Source organism: Emiliania huxleyi (assembly GCF_000372725.1).
Source record: "Emiliania huxleyi CCMP1516 unplaced genomic scaffold EMIHUscaffold_510, whole genome shotgun sequence".
In the NCBI taxonomy this organism is placed as follows: domain Eukaryota; phylum Haptophyta; order Isochrysidales; family Noelaerhabdaceae; genus Emiliania; species Emiliania huxleyi.
Genome location: NW_005198166.1, coordinates 20,310 through 30,394, shown reverse-complemented (window position 1 = coordinate 30,394; position 10,085 = coordinate 20,310). Strand labels below are relative to the sequence as shown.

At 64.9% G+C, this 10,085-nt stretch overlaps 3 protein-coding genes across 3 annotated transcripts; 2 read left to right on the top strand and 1 right to left on the bottom strand.

Annotated features, from left to right (window-relative positions):
• Positions 1 to 1,702: 1,702 nt before the first annotated feature.
• Positions 1,703 to 3,166, top strand: EMIHUDRAFT_246446 (hypothetical protein; the record flags this gene model as incomplete). Its single annotated transcript, XM_005766389.1, has 1 exon — positions 1,703 to 3,166. The coding sequence occupies one exon, from the start codon at positions 1,703 to 1,705 to the stop codon at positions 3,164 to 3,166; it is 1,464 nt and encodes a 487-aa protein (XP_005766446.1).
• A 673-nt stretch (positions 3,167 to 3,839) lies between these two features.
• Positions 3,840 to 6,486, bottom strand: EMIHUDRAFT_414266 (hypothetical protein). The gene is made up of 9 exons (XM_005766388.1): positions 6,206 to 6,486; positions 5,986 to 6,133; positions 5,643 to 5,730; positions 5,501 to 5,565; positions 5,102 to 5,164; positions 4,907 to 4,942; positions 4,594 to 4,680; positions 4,377 to 4,450; positions 3,840 to 4,186 (listed from the first exon to the last, which is right to left on the bottom strand). Exons 1-9 carry the CDS (start codon positions 6,418 to 6,420, stop codon positions 3,988 to 3,990), a joined length of 975 nt encoding a protein of 324 aa, XP_005766445.1. The 5' UTR covers positions 6,421 to 6,486; the 3' UTR covers positions 3,840 to 3,987.
• Positions 6,487 to 9,095: 2,609 nt separating this feature from the next.
• EMIHUDRAFT_246441 (hypothetical protein) lies at positions 9,096 to 9,755 on the top strand (the record flags this gene model as incomplete). Its single annotated transcript, XM_005766387.1, has 1 exon — positions 9,096 to 9,755. The coding sequence occupies one exon, from the start codon at positions 9,096 to 9,098 to the stop codon at positions 9,753 to 9,755; it is 660 nt and encodes a 219-aa protein (XP_005766444.1).
• Between the last annotated feature and the right edge of the window lie 330 nt (positions 9,756 to 10,085).

Below are 10,085 nucleotides of genomic sequence, written 5' to 3'. Positions count from 1 at the left end.
GGAAGCAGACTGTGCCGCTCCGGCGCGAGCGGCTGACGTCCACGACCGTCCCAAACGCCTGAAAGCCGCGTCGCGAAACGGAGGGCAGAGGAGTGAGCGCCGGTGGGAGGCGGGATCGCGCGCGGGGCGGCGCACCGAGAAGAGGCGCCGCAGCGCGTCCCTGTCCACCGAGTCAGGCAGCTTGGGGAGGAAGAGGATGGCGTCAGCGACAGGCCGCCGCGCGTCCCTGCCGAGCCTCGCCTCCCTGCCGCCTCCTCCAGGCTCGTCCCGCCGACCGTGCTGGCCAGCGGCGCCACGCCCCTCGGCATCGGGCCGCGCGCTGGCCGCGACGAGCCTCATCAAGCCGGCGCTCTCCATCCTGCTGCTACTGCTTGCCGCAGCGCCCTGCGACGGCTGCGTGCGCAATGCAGGCGCCGGGCGTGCCGACGACGGCCCCGCCAGCTGTGGTGCCTGCGCTGCCGCTGGAGGCACTGGCTGTGGGGCTGCTGCGGGCGCCGCTGGCTGCTGAGCTGCTGCGGGCTGCGACGGCTGCTGGGCTGCTGCGGGCGGCGGCGGCTGCTGGGCTGCTGCGAGCGGCGGTGGCTGCTGGGCTGCCGCTGGCACCTCATCCTCATCGCTTTCGTCACTACTGTCGATGAGGTTGATCAGCACAGGCATGGCCCAGAGGTATCCTCGGGGTTACGCACCACTCACCAATCGCAAGAGCACAGTGGGCCGAACACCAGCGCGTATCATACGGGACGTGTGGAGGAAGAAATCGCCGTGCTGCCCAGCCATGTGTCCGATGCGCTTTGTCCGTTTGTGCCCCAAAGACGGGGAGGCACGTAGTGACGCAAGGGAGTCTAGGCGACGGTGGCGTCCTCCGACGCCGCGGCGAGCCTGAGCTCGGTCGCAATCTCATCCGCCGCCGCGAGCTGCAGCGCGACTGACATGCGCTGGGCCTGCAGCGCTCCCGTTCCCCTGTGTCCCTGATCGTCCTTCCAAGATGCATCCTGGTTCCTGCTCGTGCAGGTGGGACCCTGTCCTTCTCCCACCCCTCGTTTGACGTTTGGCACTTGGCGTGTCCGTTTTATTTATTGGATCCAGATCGGCTATGACCTATGTAATTTGCTGCGCGAGCGCGGGTGGCCCCCGCCCTTGGCCGCCGGCCGGGCGAACCGCGGGCCGCTTGGCGCGGCGAGCGAGGCAGACCACGGTGAGGATGGATAGCGTTCGTGCAACCAAGAGAATCATATTCAAGTTCGCCAAAGAGGTCGAGCCCGAGCGCCCGCGGCAGCGCCCGAGGCTTCGCCCAGCACCACTCTCGCAACAGCTCTCGCGCGCCGCCGTCTGTGGCGACGCGCAGAACATCAATAACGGTTAACGCTGCTCGCAACATGCGTGCGTGTCGCGCACTCACTCATTCATTCAAAACAAACAAGGTATTGCTAAAAATCTCATTCATGACCGGTCTCAATGTCCGATCCCCCTGCGCGCGGGCCCTCTAGGCCCACGGGTAGTCTCCCCGCATCCCCAGGGCCTCCAGGGCTCGCACCTCAACCTCTCATAGACCAGCGCACAATCATAGTATTTTCTTCTTAAATAACAGGCCTGTGAAATCGCCAAGTACTTTGCGCGCGTCCTTTCGCTTGTTGCTTCGACGGGCGGCCCCCACCCTCGCTGCTTGACCGCCGGGACCGCCTCCCCCTCCGCCCGCAACCCGATGTACCTCCGGCGCCGAGTTGCGGGTGGCGCGGCCTGCTGTGTCGGGTGTGCGTTCGGTCGGTGGCCGTCGCAGCCTGCCGCTCAGGAGAAAGCCGGGAGTGCAACCGATGCCGTCCAGCCAGTCAAAGGCGGTGGGAGGGCAGAGGCTGCTGACTGCATTGTCGTCGGAGGCGGCATTGTTGGAGCCGTGGTGGCCCGGGACCTCGCCCGACGCGGCGCAGAAGTTGTGCTGCTCGAGCGCAGCAGCTGCGGAAGCGAGGCGAGCGGACTCAGCGCTGGCACGCTGTGGTCGGCCGGCATGCCGCGTCTGGTTACCGAGCGCGACGCCGCGACCTACCTGCGAGCAGGCAGCTCTGAGCTGCTGCGATCGCTGGGCGAGGCTTGCGAGTACAACCGCTGCGGCGCGCTCGAGCTGGCCGTCACGCCTGAGGACGTCTGTTGGCTGCGCCAAGACTGTGAGGCCGGCAAGCGGAAGGGGCTGGCTGTCGAGTGGGTCGAGGGCGTCGACCTCATCATGCTGGAGCCGGCGCTGGCAGGTGGCTCGGCGCTGGCTGCGATCCACACGCCGCTCTCCGGCAGCGTCCAGCCGGCGCTGGCGACGCGCGCAATCGCGGATCAAGCGGAGAGCGCCGGTGGCCGAGTCATCGAGGGCGAGGAGGCGCTGTCGATAGACCGCTCGCAGGACGGGTCTGCTTGGGTGGTTTGCACGAGTGGGGGGCAGCGCTTTGCGGCGGCGCACGTCGTCTTGGCGGCCGGAGCGTGGTCGGCGCCGCTCGCCGCCACTGCGGGCGTGCGGCTGCCGGTGGTGCCCGTCAAGGGAGTCATCTGCACCAGCCCGGCGCCCCCGAGCACGCTGCGCAAGGTGATCTACGAATGCAGCTCGAGGCGACACTTCACCGAGGTGGGAGATGGGCGCAACGACCTACTGGCCACGCCAGCAAAATGCACGCACGGCCAAGATGGGACGCACCGTCTCGTGCGCAAGCTCTACGCAAAGCAGTGCGGTCCCTCAGACGAGCACCAGCTGGTCTTCGGGGGCGATCGCATCCCGGGGGTGCGAGACGACGACTACTCGGTGCCGGAGGAGACGGAGCGGGCGGTTTGGGCGCACGCGACCGAGCTCTTTCCCGCGGCAATCTACGACTTGGTTCGAGGAACGCTCCGGGCCGCGAGCGACGAGGCCGGCGCGTGGGCAGGACTGATGCCCTTCTCCGCCGACGGCAAACCCATTGTCGGCGAGCTCGCTCCGCTCGGCCTCCCAAATCTGTGGATGGCATGCGGCTTTGGGCCATCGGGTGTGATGGAGGGACCGATGGCCGCGTCGCTGCTGGCGGCGCGCTTGGCGGCGCGCTTGGGCTTTGCGGGTGACGGTGATGGAGTTGGATTAGGCGGCGACGAGGAGCAGCGAGCGGTGATGCGAGCTATTGACCCGTGCAGGGAGGGGTGCTGCGCACGGTGTTGATGGGGGCGACGCACAGGCGAGGGTGACCAGCACAAGCCGCTCTCATTCGACTGGTGTAGTGGCTCCTGGTGTGTGGTGAGTGGTGTCAAGCTGTCACGACTCAAGTCTCCAGCGTCGGGTCATGGCACGTGTCCGCACTGAGACTGACGCACTGAGCCAGGGCTGCTCCTCTGCCACGTGCCAGTTCGGTCGTCGGTTCGTGACGACGGGCATGCACCATGTGCGGGCCCGCTAGCCGCTTTTTTGACCAGCTCAGGTGTGGACACACGTACGCAGTGCTCTAACTTTACCGGTATGAGAGTTTTTGGCTAATCAAACCCTAGGCCTGCACTAATCAAAAAGTGGAGGAGAGCGGCCCGAACTACGCCCTTCCGACGGCGAGGGAGGGCCAGAGGGAGCGGCGGGAGCGGCTGCGGGTGGACGAGACGGCGAAGCAGGCGGGGCACACCAATCACCATCGTGGAGACGGGAACGCACGTCGAGATCCTGGGCGAGCAAGGCTTGTGGTGGCCGGCCACCATCGCGGGGCGAGAGGAGGACGTGGACGGCCGGCTCGTGCACGAGGTCGAATACGACGGCTACCAGGGCGAGCAGTAAGCTATATCTATAACGAATAACGTTCGAGCACTGCAGGCACAACGAGACACGTTTCTTACACGGTAGTGAGTAGTGTGTCAAAAGAATTTTACAACGAGCTGCAAAAGAATTACGGCGCGGCATGGCCCGGCGAGAAAAGCTTGTTTCTCTCACGTCCGGTACTGTAATAAACTGACCAGAGAGCGCTAGCCTCGACGACACCTGCTCCTCCTCCCCGGCTCACATCACTTCGCTCCTTTCTTTGTATCGTCGGGCTTCTCGTCGGCGGGCTTTTCGTCCTTGTCCTTCTCCTCCTTCTTCTCCTCCTTCTCCTTCTCCTTGTCGGCGGCGGACTCCTTCTCCTTGTTGGTCAGCTTGTTGTCGATCAGGTGGTGCAGCGCCACCACCGCGCGGATCACCGCCGCGAGGTAGATGGCCAGAGACCTGGGGCGTGTCGACGCCGCGGTCGGGCTGAGAATGCAGGGCCGTGCAGCAGGGCCGTGCGGCGCACTCCGAGGTGGCTGCGACGCCGAGCAGGGAATGCCACGGCAGAGAGCAGCAGTGCGTGTGGCCACCGGTGTTCTGGGGAGACCGGAGGAGGTCGCATGGCCGCATCTACCGGTGCGGTGCGCACATGTCGTTGGTCTTGATGGCGAACGCCTGCACGAGCTCCTGCACGTTCAGGTTGGGCAGCAGGTTGAAGACGTCCTGACGAGTCCACCCCCTCATGTGAAGGAGCAGCCCAGGCTCTCAGCAGCGGGGTGGTGGACGTCCTGCAGCTGGTAGAGGATGCGGTGGGCTAGGGTCAGTGTCAGCGGTGGGTCAGTGTCAGCGCCGGGGTCCGGGCTGTCCTGCAGCTGGTAGATGATGCGGTGGTTGACGGGCAGCCGGCCAGAGAGCACGTTCTGCAGGTAGCCGTCCACCTCGCTCAGCCGCGCCTGCGAGGCGAGAAGGGGACGCCACGACACTCGAAGCCCGCCCGGAGCCTCAGCGCCAGACCAAGGGCCACCGGACTGCAAGCCGCGCTCCGCCGAGCCAGGCAGCAGCGCCGAGGGCCGAGGGCTGCCTCGCGAGCCTCTGTGCGGTCTTCTCTCGGCCGCCTCTCGGCTGCATCTCGGCTGCATCTCGGCCGCATCTCGGCTGCATCTCCGGGCTGTCTCTCACCGCGAGGCCCTTGAGCGAGCCAAGCTTCTGAGCGACCTGGCACGCAGTGGCGAGGGTCGGGGTCGGGGTCAGGGTCAGGGGTAGGGGTCAGGGCCGGGGTCAGGGGTAGAGTCGGGGTCAGGGGTAGAGTCGGGGTGAGGGGTAGAGTCGGGGTGAGGGGTAGAGTCGGGGTGAGGGTCCGGGTCTTGGGGTGACCTGGTTGGCGAGCGTCGAGATTGTGGTGTCCTTGACGTCGCGCAGCAGGTGCTCCACACCCACCTGCGAGGTGCCGTGCGACACGCGGAGTACGGCCCCAGCAGTGCGGCCCCGGCAGGCTCAGAGCAGGTCCCGAGCAGGCTCCGAGGCGGTCCTCTGCGCAAGAGCTGCCCTCTCGAGCACCCGCCCCCCCCTTCCGTTCCCTCCCGCACCCCCCCCCCCCCTCCCCCAACACACCCACCCTCTCCTTATCGCTGCGGGGGCGTGTCCTCGAACGAGGCGCGCGGGCGGGGAGGCGGCGGCGGCGGCAGGGGCAGGGGGTGGCAGCGGTGGCGGCGTCGGTGGTGCTGCGGTGAGGTGGTTGCGGTGAGGTGGTGGTGGTGTGGTGGTGGGAGGCACCTCTTCCGACTCGGTGGCCCCGATCTCGCACGGCACGTGCTGGAAGGTCCACTGCTGCTGCTTGCCTACGCGAGGGGGTGCGCCGAGGGCTGGAGGGGGTGGTTGGCACGGGGTCCTTTGGTCCTCCAGCCGCGGGTCGCGCCCTCGAGGATCTCCTCGACGCCGTGGTAGGCCTCGGTGGGGATGCCGAGCTCCTTTGGCTTGACGTCGACGATGACGAGGACCGGGTGCTGGCGGGGGAGGGGAGGGAGAAGGAGGGGGAGGGAGCAGTGAGCGGGAGGGAGCGGGGAGCAGTGGGCGCGGGTAGGGAGTGGGAGGGCGGGGGAGGAGAGGGCCGTGGTGAGCTGGGGCAGAAGCCGCGGGGGCTCGAGGAGGAGAGGGCCGAGAGTATGTGGCGCACGGAGGAGGGGAGACGCGTGTGCACGGGGGTAGCCCTGCCGAGGTGCGTGTCTTGGAGGTGTCTCTCTCTCGGAGGGGTCTCGGACCTGGCAGTACCGCCGGACGAGCTGGTCAATCTTGAGATCGCCGGGCCTGATCTTGGGCCCAGTCGAGTACCAGCCGACGAGCTTCTCGCGCGCGTTGACCTTCTTCAGCATCGCAAACATCGCCTCGTGGAAGGAGTGGTCAAGGAACCTGCGGGCGGGCGCGCGAGCGGGCCTCAGGGCTGCGGTGGTTTGACGCGGCGGCGAGGTCGACGGCGCGCGCCAGATGTTTGGGTCGCGCTCGTCCTCCTCAAAGGGCACCGCATAGCTGTTCGTGACGTCTGTCACCCCCTTGTGCGTCTCGCCGAGCAGCATGCCGACCACGCGCCGTTTTGTGTTTTTTGCGACGCGGTTGTAGTGGTCAACGGCAGCGAGCAGCACGATCGGGTGCACCACCACGGTGGTGTGCGGGCTCGGACCGCTGGTGGACTCGGGCATGAGAGCGGGGAGGGTGAGAGGCAAGCCAACCAAACGGCGCTCGACAGCGCGCGCTGCGCAATGCGCCGAGATGGGGACGGGGAATTTCTTTTCGTGTGTATAATCTTTCGCTGGCCCCAGAGAGCAAGGGAGGAATATGAAAATGTATTACTCGGCACAAACGGGGCACAAACGCCGGGCTACAAACACGGGGAGGCACGTAGTGAAGGGAATAGAGGTGTGTGTGGGGTCTTCTTGGGGTGGGTGAGTATCTGCACGATCTCCAGGCGGGGGAGGCGGTCAGCGCCGCCTCCCTGCCGGTGCGGGCCGTCAGCGTACACTGTGAAGCCATGCTGCCCTCCCGAGGTCTCTGATAAGAGAAGGTTCCCGGAAGTCTCCACTTTCTGGCGCTTGGCTCGGTCCCCCGCGAAAGACACCTGCGGGGGCGCAAGCGCGCCGCTGACGCCCGAGGGGGCAAGGCGGCTCGCGGCAGCTTCCCATGCCGCCTCCGCCTCTGCGCCCTTGGGTGCGGGCCCTCGGCGGGAAGGGGCTTCACTCGCCGCTTCCGCCTCTACCCCCTGGTGAACCCCCGGGGTGGCCCTGGTGATGGGTAAGCGTGCCTCCTCCTCCCGCGCGGCCCTTGACCCCGGGCCGCCGGGAAGCTCGAGGCCCCCACTCATGTAGCGTCTCTTCACTCGGATGCTCTGAACGGGTTTTTACTTCTCACACCATTAAAGAAAGAAATACAAAAAGTCCCCCCACTTAAATCGGCCAGCCGCCACTCCGCTTGTGGCTCGGCCGATTTTGCCCGAGTGGTCAATTCCCCCCACACACTTCCTTAGACGAGACACGATCTCTATCTCAACATATCTCCTTGTCGTGAGGGCGGGCAGCATGAGCATTGTCGACGCGGGGATATGCCCATAGCGTCTGTGCCACAGCTGGGCCGCGTATGGCAGGGTAGGCGCAGTGGATAGCTGTTGTATAGGCATTATTGGGCTCGTGATCGGGGTTGAAGCCGATCCGGATCTCATGTCGCGTCCAGGGCGGATCAGTATCCTGGAGATGTCCCTCGACGTGTCCAAGGGGACGCTAACACCATCGATGCGAAGAGTGTCGATGGGGCGGCCATTCTTGGTGCCGGTGGTGATTGTGGATCCCTGGAGTCGCCTGTCGCGAAACAGCGACAGGATGTTGGCGCCGAAGTCGGGCACGTAGTAGCCAAGTCGGCGGACTTTCACCCAGTAACCTTGATCGGTTTGGACTTCGAATTCGAAGGGGCCGTACGACTTGGCGCACTCCGAGGTCCCAACACCAGTCTTCATTCGGACTTGCGTGGGGCGGTGCAATTCGGGTTGCACCACAAATTCGTGGGAGTTGAATACGTTGTCCCCGCCACACGAGTCGATGAACAGCTCGACGGTCGATCCTTTTTGCGCGACGGGCGCGTTGCAGGGCGCGCCCAAAAGCATGGTGGTGTGCACTAGGTGTGCGCTTTCGTCATCGCCTGTCCCCATATACAGTTAGCGTGCTCGTGGGTTTGCAGGTCGATGTGCATGGACCGAGAAGCCCATGCGGTTGGCGAGCAATAGTAGCTCGCAGAGCTCTGCGTTATCCTCTATGTCGGGGAATGGGCCCGAGGGGAAGAGGTGGTACGTGTGAGAACTCGCGTCCCACGTGGCCATGTAGTTCAGCCTTGGCGCAAGCGCGCCGCTGACGCCCGAGGGGGCAAGGCGGCTCGCGGCAGCTTCCCATGCCGCCTCCGCCTCTGCGCCCTTGGGTGCGGGCCCTCGGCGGGAAGGGGCTTCACTCGCCGCTTCCGCCTCTACCCCCTGGTGAACCCCCGGGGTGGCCCTGGTGATGGGTAAGCGTGCCTCCTCCTCCCGCGCGGCCCTTGACCCCGGGCCGCCGGGAAGCTCGAGGCCCCCACTCATGTAGCGTCTCTTCACTCGGATGCTCTGAACGGGTTTTTACTTCTCACACCATTAAAGAAAGAAATACAAAAAGTCCCCCCACTTAAATCGGCCAGCCGCCACTCCGCTTGTGGCTCGGCCGATTTTGCCCGAGTGGTCAATTCCCCCCACACACTTCCTTAGACGAGACACGATCTCTATCTCAACATATCTCCTTCGACGCCGCATTTCCAAGTTTGGTGCCCGAGTGGTCAACTATGACCAAACTTGGTCGGTTATAACCGATGGCGTCCACTCGATCGAACCTCGAGACCCCAGTTCGAGATCGAGTGTCTCGAATCTGTGTCATAATGCGGTTCGTATGCGTACGTCCGTGTGTGTGTGTGTGTGTGTGTGTGTGGTGGGGGGGGAAACACGTGTGAACACAGTGTGTGTGAATTCAGGACGAGCAGAGTATGAGCGTGAGTATTCTTGTATCTCTCTCTCTCTCTCTCTCTCCCAAACCACCGACGACACTCGACACACACCAGCTCGCATCGGTTGCCTCCATGAACAGCGGAGCTATTCTCGCGTCCACACCAGACACCACACCTGGCTCCAACGTGGACACGCCCATAGGGGGACATTAACTAGCACTTATTGCAATAGAGCACTTGGAGTGCAGTCGTCAGCCGTTCGGTTGCCGAGAGAGAGATTTTTAGCAATTTGTCGGTTGCCCGGAAAGGAAAACCTTCGAATCAGCAACAGTCAGTCACCCTCTCTCACTCAAGCTCATTAGGACTCATGCTGGCTCTCGCCCCATGCGTGGTGAGGCCGCGCCAGTTCGGAGCGAGCCCCGTGCTACGCCTGAACGTCAATCAACAGGCTATCATGATCTCAGGCGCCACGCAGGTCGCACCGGAGCTAGATACCGCAGAACCGGGCGCCGTCGTGCCGACCGGCGGCGTGATAACCGAGTCCGCCGCCGTTGTCGTGCCGGCCGCCGCCGCCGTGATCGATCCATCCGCCGCCGTGATCGAGCCAACCGCCGCCGTGATCGTGCCGACCGGCGGCGTGATCGAGTTGCCGCCACGATCGAGCCCGGGTGAAGCCGCCGTGGTCGAGCATCCACCGGCCCTCCAGCAGCCGTGGTGGCGCGGCGTGAGCAAGCCGAGCATCTCAGATGCGGTGCGTCGGTACGGCGGCGCGTACCTCGCGTGCTCCGTCTCGCTGTCGCTCGTGTCCATCTCCCTCTTCTACGCGCTCGTCTCGGCGGGCATCAACGTGGCCGCCCTCTTCAGCGCGGTCGGCATCACTCTCGCCAGCAAGTACGAGCGGCTCGGCACCTTTGGCCTCGCGTACCTCCTTCACAAGGCCGCGTCGCCCGTCCGCTTCCCGCCCACCCTCGCGCTGACCGTCTTCGCGGCGCGGCACTGGGAGAGGTGGCGGCGAGCGCCGGCGTGAGGGCGAGGGGATCGGAGCACTGGCAGGGTCGGTCGCGAGCACGTTGTGGCGTGGGGTGTGCTTTTCTGGTTTGTGTGTTTGTCTGGTGGAGTCCTGGAGAGCGCGAGAATCTGTGTTGTGACGTCGACGTCTCGTGTCAGAGTCCCGAGAGAGAGAGAGCGCGAAGCGCGCGCGCGCATCCAAGTAACAAACTCTCTCTCTCTCTCTCTCTCTCTCTCTCTCTCTCTCTCTCTCTCTCTCTCTCTCTCTCTCTCTCTCTCTCTCTCTCTCTCTCTCTCTCTCTCTCTCTCTCTCTCTCTCTCTCTCTCTCTCTCTCTCTCTTTCTCTCTC